The 18873-nt window shown below is 36.4% G+C and overlaps 9 protein-coding genes across 9 annotated transcripts; 4 read left to right on the plus strand and 5 right to left on the minus strand.

The window, feature by feature from the left end:
* Positions 1-54: 54 nt before the first annotated feature.
* Positions 55-2844, plus strand: SOCG_00738 (Taz1 interacting factor 1; the record flags this gene model as incomplete). The annotated part of the gene is made up of 2 exons (XM_013163158.1): positions 55-1908; positions 1957-2844. 2 exons carry the CDS (start codon positions 55-57, stop codon positions 2842-2844), a joined length of 2742 nt encoding a protein of 913 aa, XP_013018612.1.
* Positions 2845-3085: 241 nt separating this feature from the next.
* On the plus strand, positions 3086-4165 carry SOCG_00739 (hydrolase). The gene is made up of 3 exons (XM_013163159.1): positions 3086-3332; positions 3381-3457; positions 3539-4165. The coding sequence occupies exons 1-3, from the start codon at positions 3188-3190 to the stop codon at positions 4007-4009; spliced, it is 693 nt and encodes a 230-aa protein (XP_013018613.1). The 5' UTR covers positions 3086-3187; the 3' UTR covers positions 4010-4165.
* An 848-nt stretch (positions 4166-5013) lies between these two features.
* On the minus strand, positions 5014-6246 carry SOCG_00740 (dolichol-P-Man dependent alpha(1-3) mannosyltransferase Alg3; the record flags this gene model as incomplete). Its single annotated transcript, XM_013163160.1, has 1 exon — positions 5014-6246. One exon carries the CDS (start codon positions 6244-6246, stop codon positions 5014-5016), a length of 1233 nt encoding a protein of 410 aa, XP_013018614.1.
* A 529-nt stretch (positions 6247-6775) lies between these two features.
* SOCG_00741 (cytosolic thioredoxin Trx1) lies at positions 6776-7399 on the minus strand. The gene has a single exon (XM_013163161.1). It carries the CDS (start codon positions 7244-7246, stop codon positions 6935-6937), a length of 312 nt encoding a protein of 103 aa, XP_013018615.1. The 5' UTR covers positions 7247-7399; the 3' UTR covers positions 6776-6934.
* Positions 7400-8249: 850 nt separating this feature from the next.
* Positions 8250-8348, plus strand: SOCG_00742 (oligosaccharyltransferase subunit Ost4; the record flags this gene model as incomplete). Its single annotated transcript, XM_013163162.1, has 1 exon — positions 8250-8348. The coding sequence occupies one exon, from the start codon at positions 8250-8252 to the stop codon at positions 8346-8348; it is 99 nt and encodes a 32-aa protein (XP_013018616.1).
* Positions 8349-8793: 445 nt separating this feature from the next.
* On the minus strand, positions 8794-9630 carry SOCG_00743 (steroid dehydrogenase; the record flags this gene model as incomplete). Its single annotated transcript, XM_013163163.1, has 1 exon — positions 8794-9630. The coding sequence occupies one exon, from the start codon at positions 9628-9630 to the stop codon at positions 8794-8796; it is 837 nt and encodes a 278-aa protein (XP_013018617.1).
* A 1436-nt stretch (positions 9631-11066) lies between these two features.
* On the plus strand, positions 11067-12992 carry SOCG_00744 (V-type ATPase V1 subunit H). Its single transcript, XM_013163164.1, has 6 exons — positions 11067-11248; positions 11319-11507; positions 11585-11687; positions 11733-11796; positions 11871-12812; positions 12860-12992. The coding sequence occupies exons 1-6, from the start codon at positions 11222-11224 to the stop codon at positions 12867-12869; spliced, it is 1335 nt and encodes a 444-aa protein (XP_013018618.1). The 5' UTR covers positions 11067-11221; the 3' UTR covers positions 12870-12992.
* On the minus strand, positions 12989-15494 carry SOCG_00745 (secretory pathway protein Sec39). The gene has a single exon (XM_013163165.1). The coding sequence runs from the start codon at positions 15417-15419 to the stop codon at positions 13089-13091; it is 2331 nt and encodes a 776-aa protein (XP_013018619.1). The 5' UTR covers positions 15420-15494; the 3' UTR covers positions 12989-13088.
* Positions 15495-15910: 416 nt separating this feature from the next.
* On the minus strand, positions 15911-18792 carry SOCG_00746 (DUF1212 family protein). Its single transcript, XM_013163166.1, has one exon. The coding sequence runs from the start codon at positions 18523-18525 to the stop codon at positions 16237-16239; it is 2289 nt and encodes a 762-aa protein (XP_013018620.1). The 5' UTR covers positions 18526-18792; the 3' UTR covers positions 15911-16236.
* Between the last annotated feature and the right edge of the window lie 81 nt (positions 18793-18873).

The raw sequence follows: 18873 nt of genomic DNA on the forward strand, positions 1-18873 counted from the left end.
AAAGTAAGCGGTGGAATTGAATGGATGAGGGTGAAAGAGCAAAAAGAGTGAATTATGCGTTTTAGATTAAATGATTCTTTTTCTGGAAAGAGTTGGACAATTGAGAATGTCCATTGGACTCCCCAGGACTTAGTTGCTTGGATTATAAAGCTTGATATCGATTTAAGTGATGATGCGAAATTGCTGCTTCCAAACGGAATGTCATTGAATGAGACATTATTGAATGATGAAAGCAATGTGGTTATTTACGTTCTTGACGAACACTTGCTCAAGTTTAGTCTTCAAGAGGATGCCCCCTCTCTTCCTAATCTTGAGAAGACTGATTTTGTTGACAGCTTACCTAAGTATGAGGATGAAAAAGAAAAGTTTTTTTCTTTTGCATGGAAAGAAAAATTTTACGAACGTCGTCAACAAATTGTTGATTTTACCCATATATCGAATAACTTATACGAGGAATTAACCGTTCATCATAGTCAGATGAGCACTAGTCTGAGTGCTCCTAGTGTAGCAATGAATTACTTGCAAAGACGTCAAGCTGGTATGAAAGAGTTATTGGTCGTCTTTTACGAGCGATTAGAAAAGGTCTCTATAAATGACCTACTCCGCGACTTCTTGGCTATGCCGGTTGGTTCTTTGCCCGTTAATACTCACAAGCTTTTATCCGCCAACTGGTCAAAATTAGATCCTTGGTTATCGTCAATTTCTTCTCGATATTTTGAAGCTCAGAAACGTGTTCAACAATGTATACAAGCAACAAATAGCATTGGCGTTTTCCCTTTTAATGAGCATCCTTCCATGGAAGAAGCTGATTCCTTATTTCAGGAAATAAGTAGTTTATCTGAAAGAATTAATTCAGATTTAAAAGATTTGATAGAACACTGTTCAGAGCTGGTAAAAACCCCCATCTCTTTAGATAGCAGACTTCAAGCTCATATTCACCATGTACAAAAGCTGTCGGCTCTGATAAATGACTTACATGATTTCGCGTGCTCTCTTTTTGAGTCTAGAAAATCATCTTTGATCACGTTAAAATCTTTTTGGCTTACTTTTTTTAAAGTTTCTTCCAAGTATGACACTTTATACGAATATCTACGACATGTCGCCGAGGAACTGGATAAAAGTAAATTAATTATTTCACAGTGTCATAATATTTATTCTCTTTTTGCTGACATTTTAATGGAGGCTCTACGAAGAACGGAATGGCAAGCGTCTTATAATGCAAACCACGGCAGCACCCTTCCCATAGATCAGGAGAAAGAGTCGAATACCCGAAAAGCCTGGCTGAGTCAGTTCTCTAATTTGTTATTTAATTATGACCAGTTAAGGTATCTTCCTACAATTACACGAAGCGAATTATCTTCCTTCCTAATCAGTCTTCGAGCCGAACCCAAATATCAAAATTTTTTGCATATTCTTAGCAATCGTCTTTCAGAGTCGCTTGGATTTCCTAATCCTCTTCAAGGTGATGCAGTACCTAGTAATAATCAAGAGATTACGACACTTCAAGAACGATTAGCCATCTATCAAAACCGTTGTAACAATCTGGAAACTATACTGTTACAGCAGAGAAATTCTCCAATAAACGCCGCGAATGTCACAGCCCAGTCGAACGCAACTCGAACAGAGTTAATGGATGATGGATCGCAACCATTCTACAGGACTTCTCCTACTATAATTCCTATAAGCATTCTTAGAAAATTTTCTCAGCGTAAAAATTCATTTTCAGAGGGCCTTGCAACCAAATACCAGACGGAAATAGAACAACTTCGTCATGAATTGAATGAAGCACTGAAGAGAAATGATGACCTTTCTACAGAAATCCATTCTAAAGACGAACGCATTCGCTTATTGGAAACAGAAAATGATGACATCTTAACCAAATATAATGATAAACCTTCTCGTACAGATGTTTTTTCAAAAACTGATGCATCGCAAAACGAAAATGAACTCGTAAAGCTATCTCATGACGTTGATGAAAAGCAAAACTTAATGTCAGTCTGCTCACATTTTGAGAACAAGGTTTCGAAGCTACAGGAGATTTGCAATGTATTTAAAAATGAGATAAGCATTCTAAAACACCAGGAAGAGTATTCAGAAATGGCTAAGGACTCGCAAGTAGTAAAGCAACTATTAGAAGAAAGGGATTTAGCGACTGAAAAACAAAAAAAATTAGAAGAAGTCGCTGATTCTAGAATGGAGCAATGCAAGCTTTTAACACAAAAGCTTTTTACTTTAGTGTTCCGTTGTCATGAACTTAGGACTGTTTTGCAAGAGTGTATTGAACAACCTGGCCAGGAAATGGATCGTGATGGTTTCTATAATGGTTCAGAACGTCAATTGCAGTTTTGTTCAAAGGATTTGCAATACTTGTATTGGATGAACAGTGATGATGTTGATCAAGCCTTCCAGGATTTCATGAGTAGGATGGGATCTTTAGATATTGACTCATTTCATGACTATGTGGTAAACGTTCTCAGTGAAGCTCATAATAACGAGCTTCGCTGGAAGCGGGAATTTCAGTCTAGCCGTGATAAAGCTTTGAAAGCTATATTAGAATCTCAAACAAAAGTATCTTTGCGAAACTTCAAGCAAGGAACACTGGCTTTGTTTTTACCAACCCGTCGTCGTATGCAGGGCCACCGTATTTGGGCTGCGTTTAATGTTAATGCTCCACATTACTATTTGAATATTCAAAACAACTCAAAGATTGAGTCTCGTGAATGGTTGGTTGGAAGAATAACATCCATTGAAGATCATGTTGCCGATGGAACAATTGACAAATGGCTCAAGCTACCTATGGGTACTGTTTGGCATTATGTGGATGCCGTTGATGAAAGACTTTGAAAGAATTGTCTTAAGAAACTAATGTTTATGGATTGAACTAAAAAATAAAACACACTCGTTATACGATTCAACCTTAATGTCTCCTCGGAAATGAAAATATCTAGTATGATGCTTATGATGAAGACATAACTGATGAATGTTTATATTGGAATCTCAATTCTATGCTAGCTTATTAGTTAATTTTTCATATGAATTTGTTAGCAAATTTCCAAAAATATTATAGAATTGATAGATTACAATGGTGAGTAAAAGTGTAAAGACAGTCTAGTCTAATACGCGTAGGAACCAACCATCCATCCTCAAGTCCACGTATCCGAATTGAAAACTTGAATACGAATTAAACATGAAGAAGCTGAGATTAATTACATTTGATGCATTTGGTACATTATTACAATTAGCAAAACCTGTACCGTTTGTTTATTACGAAACAGCCCAGAAATATGGAATATCAGCAACTCTAGCAGAAATAAAGAAGAACAGTGATCGTGGTATGTTAAGACTGTATTTAATATAGCAATTGACTAAACAGGTTTGAGCTCTTAAAGAATTAAGTAAAACACCGAAGAGCAGTGGATTGAAAAGTGATCGAAGTCCTCGTGAACGATGGTTTGAGGTATTTCTTAATTAAACAAACGGGGAAACAATCAACGTCGCATTTTTTTTTGAATTAGAAAGAGCTTACACACGTATTTAGATTATTGAAAAGTCATTTCCTTGTCCAATTCCAAACAAAATGGCCGAGGATTTATGGAATCATTACTCTACAAAATCAGCGTATCATATTCACCCACTCTTTGAGGGATTTCTGAGAAGTAATGCTCATAAAAAAGAGTATTCTATTGGAATTATTTCAAACACGGACGACCGCATTTACTCAGTGCTCAGAAGCTGTGGAGTTGCTGATTTTATTGACGTTTATGCCTTTTCCTACGACATTGGATATCAGAAACCCGAGAAAGGCATATTTGAATATGTTCGCAATAAGACCGGTGAATTGACTGGTGTATGTCCAGCTTCAAAGGAATGTCTTCACTTTGGAGATGATTTAATAAAGGATGTTGAAGCTGCTAGAAATATAGGATGGCATGCAGAGTACTGCGACATTCATACGAATTTTCCCAAGGTCATCCAAGAATTAGAAAACTCCTTGGGATCCCAAGAGTAACACTTTTATGAAATGAAGGATCTACATTCGTATTTAACTAGTTAGAATGCAATCAATAATGAACTAAGTCAATTTTCTACATAATTAGAACTTAATAAGCTTTTACATGAAATTGTCTTTTTCAATGGTATGTTGCTTTGAATCTCATGCACGAACAGGCAATGTCTTCCCAAGCTGATTTGTGATACTGCTGGGAAGTCACAAGCATCCTGCAATACTGCCAACGTCCTGATTACTCTTAATTCAATAAAGGTAAAATATGCAGAGTTTTAAAATCTCTAGTTTCGAGTCTTGTTTCTACATATGTCATAACAGCATGCGAAAGCCTTGCAAAAAAGAATTTAAACTAGTAGCAAACTGGTTGTGTCTACTTTAATAATTACATTATGGAATTTTCAATTTGACAGAGAAAACAATGTAAGCTGCGTTTAGAAAACGGCGTCCAAAATCATTTGTTTTTCTTTGTTTTGTTTATACTCATATAACGATGTTTTGTGAAACTCAATATCCTTTTTAGTGTAATGCAGCGTAATGACTGTGACTTGTTTTACCAATGAAACATATATTACCAAAAATAACTTGGATGTTTCTTTATACTTACTAGCAGTTTGAAGCAGTGCTTTGAATGGTATTAAATGTTTAGTGGTGTATTGTATGAGAGACGGCGTACATTATAGAGATTTATTACCAGTCAGTGTACTGTGGACAAAGAGGATCATCGAATGATTAAACAAATGAATTTAACAATCTGTCAATCCCCTGAGAAATATCTTTGACGAGAAAATTCAAAAGTTATGACGATGCTTTTTCTTTGTTTAAATTTGTGTAAATTTTAGATTGAATTAATCAATAAATTAATTGAATAACTTTTTAGAGATTTTCCTTGATTGTGAGAAAGGTGAGAACTATGTCGGGTAGTCATGGTCCAGTAGTAATTATAAAACAATTTCCATTTCATTTCATTTCCTTTTCATTTTTTTTTTAATCGAATCACGAAATCAGATTTACGGTCGTCTAGGGTTCATAGTCATTAATCTGTATAGAGTAAGAGCAGGAATGAACACAGTAATCATGGAGGAGATCGTCGTGCTTGGAAAGACGTTCCAGGAATATTCTTGAAGTCCACATAATAATATGGTTGAGGGCATGGAAAAGTTGGCTTGGTAAAGCATGTAAGGTACATACCAAGCAAACCATGCGTAGAATTGGTAATGGAGTGAGCGAGCACAAAGGATGCCAATAAGGTTACTCGTAGTCAGGCTGGTTAATATGAAATCAACGGAGATAGGAGCTACCGAAGGGAGCGGCTGAAGGGTCAGCATGGACCGGACCATTTGTAAAGGAGAAGCTTTCGATGGGTAGTTCCATCTCCTGACAGCAAACACGACCAAAAGAGAAGCGTGCACAAAGAGGACTATGAGAGAGAAAATCGGAGAGTAAAAAATGAATTTCGGAAGAAAGCGCCAATTAACCGTCCACTTGTAATCAAAAACCCTACCGAAATCGAAAGCTTGAGTCCAATAACTCCAAATAAAGCTAGAAAACGGAAATGAGAAAAGCAACTGCACAAAGGCAAAGGAAAAAATATTCACCCAGGTTTTTTTGGGGCCTGCTGATTGTAGAAGGATAACTAAATAAGCAGGAAGGAAAAGGAGTGATGACATTTTGATGGAAGAAGCAATACTCAAGAAGATAGTAGAAAGTGTCCATCTTCTCTTACAAGCAGACAATAGAAACAGGGAAGCAAACAAGCTATTAAAACTATCGTTGAAGAGTCTCAGGATGAAAATGCTGTGGAGACGTTTGGACAAGACTAGCAGCCCATACAGATATAGAGGGACATGAACGGTCTTGAAGATCCACCCAACGACAAAACTCGAACATAGGTACACAAAAGCAAAAATATACTGGGCTTTGACAATATTCGAACCGTGATTTGTCAGAAAGTATAGCAGTGTGTACAGCAATACATGACCGCCTGGATAAACGAGAGGACCGGTAGAACCGACTAAGGACCGATAATCTCTCTCGCCTGAAAGAAAGCTATCAATCTGTTCCATGTAAGCAATCCAGTCGATTTCTGTGTAGGGGACTTTGGAAATAATAAACATGACAAAAGGGACTTCGAGCCACAGGATACGGGTGGGATGAAACCATCGTGAGGAAAGAAAACGAAAAATCAAGAGAAGAGGATCAAACCTGTTTGGGCCTGATCGAATAGGCGAGGGAAGCAGCATGGTAAGACAAGGAGAACGAAACGTGCTGTTTATTATGGAAATAAATAAAACCCGGAACCGAAACAGTATTCGTTTCAAAAAATTAGTATTCTTATAAATTATATATTAGACCAAAAATAGAAAAAGAACAACCAAGTGAATTCAAAGGACTCAAGAGACGTAAACAAACTCCAAATAGCGAAAAAGCAAAAATCACAGTGAAAACTTGAAACGGGCTAAAGAAACAACAATGAAATTTCAATAAAAAAGAAACTATTCATGAGATGATCAAAAAAGAATCCAAAAACACGCAGTTGGTAGTTTTTAAGATGTTCATACAGTCATGATGAAGTAGAGAAGCAAGACCTGCGATTGCGAGAGAATCTAAGAATCTTGAGGCATATCGGGCTAATGCAAAGCAAAATAACCAGTTTCTTTACCAATGCAAAAAGATGAATTGGATTCACAATAGTTTTCTACATTTCTAAGCAGAAAAGTATCATAAACGACTACGATGAAGGATTACAAAATTACCTACTTGCTTGACTTTGCGATGACAAGTATTGTCGCTAAAAAAGTAATAGTGAATAGATTCTAATTCATTCATTCAAATATTTAACAAAAAAAAACGAGTTCCTAAAGAGAAAGACCATGCTTTCACAACATAAACGCAGTTCAAGAGCAGAAAACGATGCAGCTCATTTTACATTTAGAGGTTTTCCTTGATAGCAGCCTCGAGCTTGGCAGGGTTGGCACCAACGACTTCGGCAATCTTTTGGCCGTTCTTGTAGAGGAAGAAGGAGGGCATGGCATGAACACCGGCTTCAGCAGCGATTTCGCTCAATTCATCAACATCGACCTTGATGAATTCGGCGTCACTGTAGGTCTTGGAAAATTGGTCGACCTTAGGAGAAATAGCCTTGCAAGGACCGCACCAGGTAGCAAAGAAGTCGACAACGACAAGCTTGTTTTGGGCAATAACGGCCTTGAAATCTTCAGTCTTGGAAACTTGGTTCACCATCTTGTATACTTTTTAGAATATGTAAATAAATCAAATCAAATATCAGCGATTAAACTTTTTATAAAGAAAATTCCTATTTGAATCTCTTTATGCTTCTTGGAATGATTGATGGTTCTTGGTTAGTAGCAAAAGCCCTATTTATACTTGGAATTCCGCACGCTGCTTACGCGACATCGCTTATGTTGTTAAGGCGGTCCAGAGCCTCATCCTTGTTGGGATGACGTTTTGCTTTCAAATACTTTTCCAGAATAGTAGTCTGAATTGCGTCTTCGACCCTAGTAGACCGTAGTACACTACATCACGCTAAGATTATATAAGCGATATTTGTAATGAGCTGGCAAAAATGTAAACAAACAGGATTCTCGAAGGATAGAGAAGGTAAGAAGGCAATACGAACGAATAGAAAATGGCATGAGCTTTATAGAAGAAACTTCTTTTGCTTGGGTGAAAAAGAATGGATGTGAAACGAGACTGTTCGGTTTGAATCAGATCTGAACAAAGTTTATCGCTTCTTTCTCCATTTTTTCCGAATTTAAGAACCATATACACGCTAAATAAGTTGTTTGGTATCATCCTTGTCATTTCCTTTAGTCCTTACAAATCATGAATCGACTTTTTCTTTGGCGTTGTTACATTATCATAAAATCATGATACGATAATAGGATATCGTAATTGTATAGTATGATTTTCATACAAGCACACCAGATGAGGAAAGAAAAAGGGCCATTCAAAGCGTCGTGTTTTTTTTTTTTTTCATCTCTTTTGTTGGGATTTTTCCTCTTTTTTTTTTTCATTTCTTCCTTACAGATGCAAACAACTAAAAGAAACAGAATAGTTTCTTCGTCCAACTCTTTGGAGTGCGGAATCGTGCTATAACGTTACAAAACACAGTATACCACATCTGTACCACCAAGAACATGTAAGCGTCTCCGATTCAACCACTGTCTCCTTTCCTTTGCAACTCTATAAACAAAAGGCAGTTTCAACGGTTTTTATCATGAACATGTCTGATACACAACTTCAAAATATTGTAAGTACTTTTGGTGTCTCCATGATGTTATTAATCATCCTGTACCATTACCTTTCGCGTTCGGAGAAATAATGGCTGATGATTCCAAGCCAAGGATTTCACGCCTAAGAAGCTACTCTCTTTGCCCTGCTTTGTTTGGTTTACGTCTTTTTTCCCTTCACGATTTGATTCTCAACCATCAAGCAGAATATAAGAAATCCAATCTCACCGTTATTGTGCTTGTTAGAGGAATTGTCCTTCCGGTTTCGTTCCTCCTTCAAACGCTCTTTCATTCTGTACTTTCTCTTTCTTTCTGCCTTTTCTTTCCTTATACTTCTTTGACTCCTTCTATCCATTTTAATTTTGGAGACGTTTTGCCTTGAACGTTTCTCATATTTATCTACTCAAAACAATATTTCCTTAATCTCTTGCTCTCACAAAAGTCACGATTGAGAGCTCTCTTCCATGATGCAGTTCCTTGCTTTCCCCTTTTTTTGTTGTTTGGTAATGACTTTGTTTACGTATCTTGTGAATTCATTCAATAAAGGAATGGGAAAAGGATCCACTGTGGCCGGCTCTCAGTAGTTTTCGCTTTTTGGAATGTTTTAGAGTAAGATGTTGCGATATTCGTCATGCTGACCAAAATCCATCCATAAACAAGCCACAGGATCCAGTGGTTGATGATGCATAAGAACCCTGTATATATAATGACTTCTCCAAAGTAATGAGCTCCTGCAATCCAACGAAATCCACTTTTTTGGAGGGGAAGATAGGAACGTTGCTTTTTTTGCGCAATTAAATGTTCATGGCTCGCATTCTGCCACACGCTCCCAAAAACGTACAACGTTAAACCCATTCCTTGTCTCCAGCTCATATATTGTTCATAGTTTCCTAGGCATGCGATTACAATAGCTAGAAAGGTATGTGAATAGAAAAAGTATCCCAACAAATAATGTGTTATTTGCATTTTGGATCCTGTATTACGAAAGCGAATGCTTTCATACAACCGACGTAGCATATGAGTCCCATAAAGCACCAACGACACTTGTAATTTTCTACTATACAGTAATTCCGTCTTTGCCGTTTGTACCACTGGGTTCTGCCGCAAAGTCGAAAGCAAAAAGTACACATAGGACACGATCAGTAGAAATCCAAATGCATAGAAGTGCCAGAACCAGTGTTTAGGAACCTGTAGCCTTGAAAGAAGCCGATGCCTGTCATTACCTTTAATATCTCCATGACCGCTGTAATTTGTCAACCATTCCCACTTTGATATGTTTGGTACAATAAGTACACTGATCGTTGTACTTACATAATATAAAGCCAACTCGATTTGAAATAAAAGCACCCAAGTCTCTAGTTGAAATTGTAACATTTTAAACCCCAAAGCTTTGTTCCATACGCATGAATATGGTTCAGTTCACTGTTGGAAGTATTTCCAGTGATTTCAATAAATAAAAATACAATTGAAAACTGAAACAAAATGGTCGGCGAGTTTGTTTCTTGAGAATCTTTACGTAAAAACCCAAAGCTGCTTTCTTGACAGTTTAACCTAATAAGCAGGAATCACTAAATGTGCGGATACAATGATTTCTGTTTTTCTTTGGTTTCTTTTGTTTTAGATTAGCTCAATGTTGCTCATTTTTATTTTCATGTTTAATTTTCTATAATAAATGAAAAGGCAATCGTTTAAAAGGAGGCTCCTGGTTTCTATTCACTTTACTAATTATCTGAGCAGATGAAACTTTCATTGAATCGTTTCTTACTCCATCAAACTTGAACTACAATCATGGATTATTAGATACAGAACGAAAGCAACCAATGTTTCTCAGTTCATTTTAGACAACTTTGTATAGTTGTGCTTTTTTGCCCGAAAGAAGATCTTCAGAGTTTCTAGTCCTTGTTGATATCCCTCGAGTTTCTGCATTGTTTGTTATTATACGTACTTCACCTTTACTACGAGAGAAATAGGATCCCCGTTGGAAAATACTGAACAAATACTTAGTTTTTCCCAATCGATTAAAACTGGGATGCATGAATTACCAGAGTATAGGCAATCTTTTGTACAAAGGAGGAATCAATCTTAAGCTTACAGCCTAAAAGAAGCTGCATTCACTAGCAATTGGTAATTACCAAATTTATCTTACCTACAGGTTGCCAATTTGAAACTTCTAAGTAGACCATTTTGGTCATTCTGTTTATTTACCTACGTATGTCTTCAACCTACCAATGCGACAGCAATTGCAAGAATATTGTATAAAACATGACATATACCAAAAAACAACGACCATAAAGGGCTGAATATAATTTCACGAATTGCTTGCTTCATGGTATCATTGTATACGATACCTTTAAAGCAATGTTTTAGAAGTGCTGAACAAACACACACCTTAAATAAATACTTGAGTTGAAACGAGGTTTTTGCGACACCATTTTAAATCTTTTGTTCAACGTTAGTTATATTAAAACTCGTTTCATAATTCTTGGGTCAAAAGATGGAATCAACATTGTACTCAATCGAACCGATGTCTTATATGCATAGTTCTCCTAAAAGCAAAAAATATCTGAATTTCAAAAGGAAATGTATATCAATGCGCATAATGAAATTTCTTTGCTTGCATACAGTACTCAACTTTCCAGTCTTGGATTATGCTTGAGAGTCCGTCATTTTTATCAAAATATTTTATTTTATACTTTTACATGTCAAAAATATTATTTAAACATCAATTGTAAGTTTACTAGAAAGATTATGTAAAAACTAGCATGTCCGTCTATATAATCTTTTGTGGAGGAAATTCCTCCTTTAGGCCTATATCTTTCGTACAGTTATAAAACACACATATAACTCTGTGGTTGAAGAGCAGACGTTAAGCATAACATATTTCTCTTCTAATAATTCGTATTATATATATATATATTTTTTTTTAAAGACCCTTTACGGAAAGAACCAAGAAATCTAAAGTAGAATGGCTTCTGATGACATTAACTTTGAAGTAGGTATTTTGGAATCAGCTTTGCCCTTCCTAGTTGAAGATTCTTATACTAACATAATTATTAATTTAGAGTGTTGCCTCTCCTGCTCCGGCCGCATTGGATAATTTCAAAGTTGACAGTATCGTAGACAATGCTCGCAGTGCAGCAATTCCTTGGCACGGTTTTCAAAGGTCGGGCGTCTTGACCGAGGATGAATACGAGTTAATTTCTAGCATCGTTGGAAAACCAATAGATGTCTTCAAAATGATTGTCGAATCTGTAAGTCTTCTCTCATTGTGGATTCTGATCGTTGATCTTTATTGTTGTTTTCGGATCCGTAACTAACGACTATAAAGGATGTAAAATTGTATACGAATTTGTTTTTGAAGTTGTTTTCGATTACAACGAACCCTGGTATTTTACACTATGCTTTTGTGAAGGCTGCGGACGCTTTATTAAGTATGCTTGCCGTAAAAGACGATAGTGCTAACTTGTCCAACTTAGATTCCAAGGACTTTTCTTTATTTTTTATTCCGTTATTCTTCAAATTCCTCAAAGAAAATGATACGTATGTGATAGTACAACATAGAATTAAACTTACATTTTCTTATTGAGTTTTACACGTACTAACTTACTTTTCAGTTACTTCAACAACCTTGCTGATGATGAAAAGTTATTATTCGCTCGTGTGTTTGCTTTATCAAACTTATATGTAGCCTGCAGTTGCCCCAAGATGTTCACTGTGTTTTTAGAATACTTAAGCAAACTTATGAAAAGCTCGGACAACAATTTATGTTTATTTGCCGCTCAGTGTCTTGCTGCTATATTGAGCCTAAAAGCTCATCGTTATGCAGTATGGGCAGAAGGTTCTTGTCCTTCTCGTTTAGCTGAGCTACTTAGAACTGCTTCTGATTCCCAAGTGCAGTATTATTCCCTTTTCTGCTTTTGGTTACTTACCTTTGAGAGCCCAATTTCTAAAGAAATTAACCAACCCATTGATTTGGTCAAGGTAATGGTCCAGATCGCAAGATCAGATACAAAAATCAAAGTTTACCGTTTGATTCTTGCAATATTTTCCAATCTTTTGCAAAAAGCTCCTAATGAAAATATATTCACTATGCTCATTGAAAATGTTGATAAAGTTGTTAAAGTCCTTCAGCGAAGAAAGTGGGCCGACGAAGAAATCCTTGGTTATATGGACTATATCCTTTCTACTCTGGAAGTAAGCTCCGAACACTTATCCACCTTCGATTTTTACAAATCCGAAGTTAATAGCGGCCATCTACAATGGTCCCCTTCTCATCGCTCAGAACAATTTTGGATGGAGAATGTTACAAAACTCAATTCTGATAACTACGCCCTGCTTAAGAAGTTATTTCAAAACTTACAAAACAACGACAACTCTACTTCGTTAGCTGTTACATGCCATGATTTGGGTGCATACATAACATATTACCCGAAAGGTAAAAGCGTTTTGGTAAAGTATGGCATGAAGCAACGTATTATGGAACTTATGAGCCATCCTGATCCAGAAGTTCGGTTTGAAGCTCTCAATACCGTTCAAAGGTTAATGACTGAAGTTTGGTATGTTTTTAATTAAGAAAATAGTCATTTTTAAACTAACATTTTAGGAATAATTAATTATTTTATCTTGTGAATTAATATCGATTATTAGCTCGTCTCCTTCGCTAATTATTTTACTTTTACGCCATCCGATTTAATATACAATCTACTTTTCTATCTTTCATCTTCAATAATTATGGAAAAGAATCGTTTTTGATAAATTATATTATCGTTAATTATAACTTTTACGTAGAGTACAAACCATGATGGTAGTAGTTGCTCACATGCATATAATATTCAATTTTGAGGAACACCTAAGACCCATCCTAAACCACTGGTGAATGTTTCAGTAACCTTCTTGGCTATATCTTCTTCTTCGTTATGTGACAACTCTCGAGAGGAACGGGTTGTAGGACCAGATTCATTATAATTTACATCGGTATCGCCTTTTTCGGGTGAATCTACTTCGGCTGCAGCGAGAGACCATTCCTTGTCAAAGTCATATTCATCTTCATTTTCTTGTAATTCTTCGTAATTGATAGATTCGTTAAGTTCTGGGAAAGCATCAACATCCAGGTCGCTTTCAGTTTCATTTCTTTCTTTGTTTGACTCAAATTCTGTCCAGTAATTTACGACGTCATTTAGTTCTTCTTTAGGAGCATTAGCAATAGCAAGTTGCAGCATTTCCAGTCTTATTTCACGTGAAAGATGGTCGTTTAAGGGTGTTTTTCCAATTCTGAAACAAGTTTTGTATATCGTTTTCCGCATACCAACACTAGATTCGGCTAGCGTAACAAGTCTGTCTTCAACCAATTGCTTTGCCATAATTAAATCGCTTTTCAACAATGCGGCATCTACACACCGATTCACAACTTGCTCTGTAATTTGGTGAAGTTGGGTAATAGCATTCGTGTATTCGAATTTTCCGCAGGCTTTATAAGTTTCAATCACAAGGGCCATCAAATCATCGACTTGTTGATATGAACGGTCATCTTGTGTTATAATGAAGTCTAGCAATTTATCAGGATTTAGATTTTCCTCTATTTGCGTAGGCGATAGCGGTTTTCCCTTTTCTATTAGAAAATGATATTGCTTAATTAAATCCACAGTATTAATTAGAGAATTCAGGCGACGACGAGTTGGAGTAAGACTGATGCATTCACTAAAAACATTCAGAACTTTATATGCAGTATTTAATTTTCCACGACTTTTGTTCATACTAGAAGCCGCTCGGAAATTTTTATAAAAGTTAGATTCCATACAATCTTGAAGTATATCCGGATGTATACCAGGCAATGCTAATCGATCCTTCATGTTTTCTAAAACATTGAAATTTGATGTTGATAGCAACAGTTTCAAAAATATGAGGGAAATATCGTTTGATTCTATTTTATTAAAAAATAGACTTTGACTCTTCCAGGAGAGTGTGAAAGAGAAAACATTATTCCAATCATTGTAGTCCGTAGATTTCAATTCACCGAGAGAACTAGAAATATACTTTTGGAGGAATGATTCCTGTGCTGCCGTATCTGAGTTAGATATGTTCAAACAAGCTCGCACATTTGGAACGGGAAAGACGTTAGCGGTTTCAAGTATTGGAATGGCATCTAAAATACGACTCAACAACGTAACGGACTCGCTTGTTGGATTCGTAAGATTATTATCATTGGATAAAAAAAATTCTATAGAATTCTCCACTGGTACTTTCAGAAGATTATCATAAGGGGTAGTGGTGAGTCTCAATTTTTCCTGAATACTTGCAAGGATTCGTTTTCCCAATGACAAAGAAGTCGATGTTGTTTCGTTGCAAATATAAAGAGACGATAAAGCGACTTTCATGAACATTAATTGAAGCTTCGTATCTTCAATAATCCAATGAATAATTAGTTCATGTAATATCTCTAAACCATCCGTTTTGACTAACTGAAGTAATTTCTCCCATACGTACGACCAACTGTTCTGTGAACCCTCAGATTCTGACTCTGTAGATAGAATAAAAGGAAAAATGACTTCGCTCAATATCGCAACACAGTTTTCAACACTTAAAATAGGGAAAGAAAGAGAAATTACATCACGAATAGAAGCTTTCTCCATTTCATCCAAATCAACTGGTACGGAAGTAAATTGAGAAAGTCGGTGAAATACTTCAAACCGTCCGCTGCTCCATTCTCTGATTTCAGAAGGCGCTTGCGAGCTTTTCATTAATAGATAAGCCAACTGCACCTGATTTGTTTCTTCAACTATCTTCCTAGAAAATATTGAATAGAACTGAGGAACGTTTTGGATTGAAGGGAGACTGCTTTCCCAAAGTCCCATCTGTCTCAAACGATATTGGCATAGCTTGTCTGAAGGAAGTTTCACAGTGGAAGCCACATCCAGCGTGTTACAAATCTCTCCTTGATCATTCTCAACATCTATGTAAGGGATATAGACGTCGGGTTCGGTTGTTTCTGGTAAGAACTTAACTAGTAGAGACAGCCAGTTTTCCAATGTCAATGACAAAGTTCCATATACAAATTTAGCCTCCGATAAGTTGGCATTCGTGATTAAATACAGTAACAAATAGGTTTTCTGAGACTTTGCAAGAAGTCTGTACCATCTAGGACCTATTTCTTCTTCTTCTTCCATGGTGTGCTCTGACCAGATATTATATTTGAACCACAGTTTACCTTAAAGTGAAAGCAATAACAATGTATATCTTGATCAAGTGACATGATGTATATAAAAGAAAAAAAAATAATTTCTTACAGTAATTTATCTAATTAATATGACAATCTTAGTAAAAAAAAAAAAAAATTCAAGAACAGGCGTAATGAAGAGAGTAAGCTTTAAATGAGACCTGTGCCTTTAGCTAAAAGCTGTTATACGTTTCTTTCCTAACTTATTTTATGAACGAGTTATTAAATCTTGTCTTATAGTTTTCATGTTCGTGAAAATAAGCAGTAGCTTATGAGCATTTTGTCAGTATCAAAGATACTTAGTAAACTTGAATACACTCTTGATCCAAGTAATGGAGGTATGGTTGCGTGAACTACTATAACTCATAAGTATATTTTCTCGATTACTTGACTTTCTGATATATTTATATGCCATTTTTAGTAGTGCCTACTACTAATCTTTCAGCAACGTAAATGAGCTAGTCTACTTTTTTATTATGAATTAAAAATAAATAATCGGGCTAGTGAATACAACTCCAGGAGTACTAACAATATTATAAATTAATAAACCAGGTATAAATGCATAACGATAATTCAACATGGTTTAAAAGGCATTACCATATAAATAAATAATAACAATAAAAAACTCCAACACCGAACTTTTATCTTTCAAGTGAGAATCCTTAAGAAATCATAATCATAGCAACAAAATCATATCTAACAATAAAACACTTCTTCAAGATATGGGAATGTAAATAAGAAAGGATATGCATACAAAAAATTGTTCTTTAAAAACTGAACAAACCTGAACGACGTTTTCCAAAAGGATAAATGACCAAAGCAGAGGCAAATAAACCAACAGAAATGCCGATAGCTATCTGCACCATGTTTATACCAAATGAGAGAGAACTACTATTAAAAGAAGACTCATCGGTAGCGGTTGAGTTGCTTTGGTTACTAATTTGGGTAGCCAAATCGATTCCAAACTTAACACCACCTTGGGCAGCCAAACCAGAAGGTACTTGCACGAAGATGGCTGGCAAAACGGCAGCAAATGCTACACCCTGCCCTAAACGAGAGTATAGATTTCCAAGACAACCAATAACAAAAGCTGCTATAGCGTTTCCTATGGCCGCCGTGTTCTTAAAATGTTTTTGAGTCGTGAAATAATTAACAACGTAACCAACACAAGATATGAACAAAGACACTGGCCATTGTGATGGTCGTGCCTGGTTTACAATTAACAAGCAAACAGTGAAAAGAGGAACAAACAAAATTCTCCATTTATCGTCAATATACCGATCAACACTGCAAGTATATTCCGAAGTTGCATGATGATCCATCCATCCATACAGGGCCGCACCTATAGCGATACCAAAACTCAGGAATAGGGAATAAATAATGGCATAAAACATTCGAACACTTCCTGCGACAATGTTTTTACTTTGTAATTCAAGAGATCCGCACAGGACGATATAACCAGGAAGAATTAGCACGATCGCACCTTCCGCTAAAGCCGCGAAACAGAATATAGGATTCGACTTACTTGCATGATCGCGAAATATACTTCCGAATGCTCGACTCAAAAAGGACGTTAAAATTGAACCAGTGACTTCCAGGAGACTGTTGTACAAGGGTGACCTTGGAGCGACGAGTAGTTGAAGAGTTCCGATAATCAAACCCAAAAAAAAAGAGATTGGGAGATCAATCCAACCACCGGAGAATGCAATTGGCAGAATAAAAGCACTTGCAAAACCATAGGTTACGACTAATATCCAAGTCTTAAAATAAGGGGGTGATTTCAAGATAGTGTCGAGTCCATTGATGGCTTCCTCAACACTCATCAGGTCGTGAATAACCGCTTTATAAACATCGTGAACTAACTTCAATTTCCCCAAGTCGACCGTCTGATTAACACGAACAATATGCATATCAGAAGTATGGGTGTTTGTATCTCCAAATGATATTATCATACAACCGGGAACATATAAAAACTGTCCCTCGATCTCCAAAACTTTTGCAGTAGAAGACATGTGTTCCTCCAACCGATGACTTGGCGCACCATGAGTCATGAGAGCCCGGCAAAGCTTTAAAATGTATTTTTGCCTTTGTAATACATCTGCCAAGTGAACGGTAATCTTGTATTTTTCATTTAAAGACGAAGGCTTCTTTGAATGATGTGGAAAGTGAAACTTCTTGTGTTTCTGATTCGCTAATCTGGGAAGATCCGATAAATCATCACGAGATTGAAATCCCACTGCTGGACCCATAAACGTCTGATTTGATGCACGCATAAGATCTGTAAGGGAATGACTTGAAGATAATTGTGATTGTTTTTGTATTTTAGAAGCATTTGGCTGTTTTAAAGATATTCTACTCGACGTAACCGTGTCAGCATTTGTATATAGCTTTAGCAAGCTAGAAAGAACACCAGCCTTGTAATTCTTAGGGTGATTTAAAAGGTCTAATTCATCCTCAAAAGGATCTTTTTCAATCTCTTCATCAGCATTTTCTCCTGTGTTTTTCATTGCACTCAATCTCATGTGTTCCAGTTTTGCCGAGGTATGAGCTGCAACAAGCTTATAAGCTTCATTTACAGATGGCGGCATTTTAGGGGCAGTAGAAGTCAAATCTGGAGCAGAATTGTTTCCCATGTGACTTATCCCAATCATAGGAGCAGAATGACTTCGATCCAAAGTAGGCCTTTTAGTTAAATTAGTAAGTGAATGATTTGGACTATTCTGGGTTCGAATACTTGAGGCGTAACGTTCATCAATGCTATTGTTATCAGAAACAGGCCTAGAGGCAACAGGACTTGGTAATGAAGGAATATTCAAGTTTCCGTTTTCCGCAGAACCAGCAGACCCCGTCTGTCTATGAATAACAGCGGGTGAAGGAGCTCTATGGACGTTGAGAAATTGGGGTCCATCATCCTCATCAGATTCTTCGTCTCCTTCTTCTATTGAGAAGGAGGGAGGCGGTCGTTGATAGGAAGTCGGGCTAGCATACGGCGTTTGGCTAGTATTTAAGAAGTGCCTTCTTTCAGTGTTAAACCGCACTCTTCGATTCGCGTCCATTCCAATTTATTAAATGTTTATTAAACAACTCATTAAAGGATATATATTTACGATTTTTATGAAGGAAGTACCCCCTCTTGCAGGCCGTACGTATAAAATTGTCAATTTACCTTTCAGATTGATCAACCTCAAAGAAAACAAAAAGAAATAAACAATTGACTATTTAAAGAATTTTTCTTGGTATTTTTCAGCTACTCTTCACGGATGAGGACGAATGGCCGCTAGTAGGAAGATACTGAGATTTTAGCATAGGTGGATACATCTGGTACATCTAATGTCGAAAGTTCTACGTATAACAATAAAAAACAATAACTCTCTCATTAAACCAGGAATTAATATAGTTTTTGT

The sequence above is a fragment of the Schizosaccharomyces octosporus genome (genome assembly GCF_000150505.1).
Source record: "Schizosaccharomyces octosporus yFS286 unplaced genomic scaffold supercont6.2, whole genome shotgun sequence".
Taxonomy (NCBI): Eukaryota; Fungi; Ascomycota; class Schizosaccharomycetes; order Schizosaccharomycetales; family Schizosaccharomycetaceae; genus Schizosaccharomyces; species Schizosaccharomyces octosporus.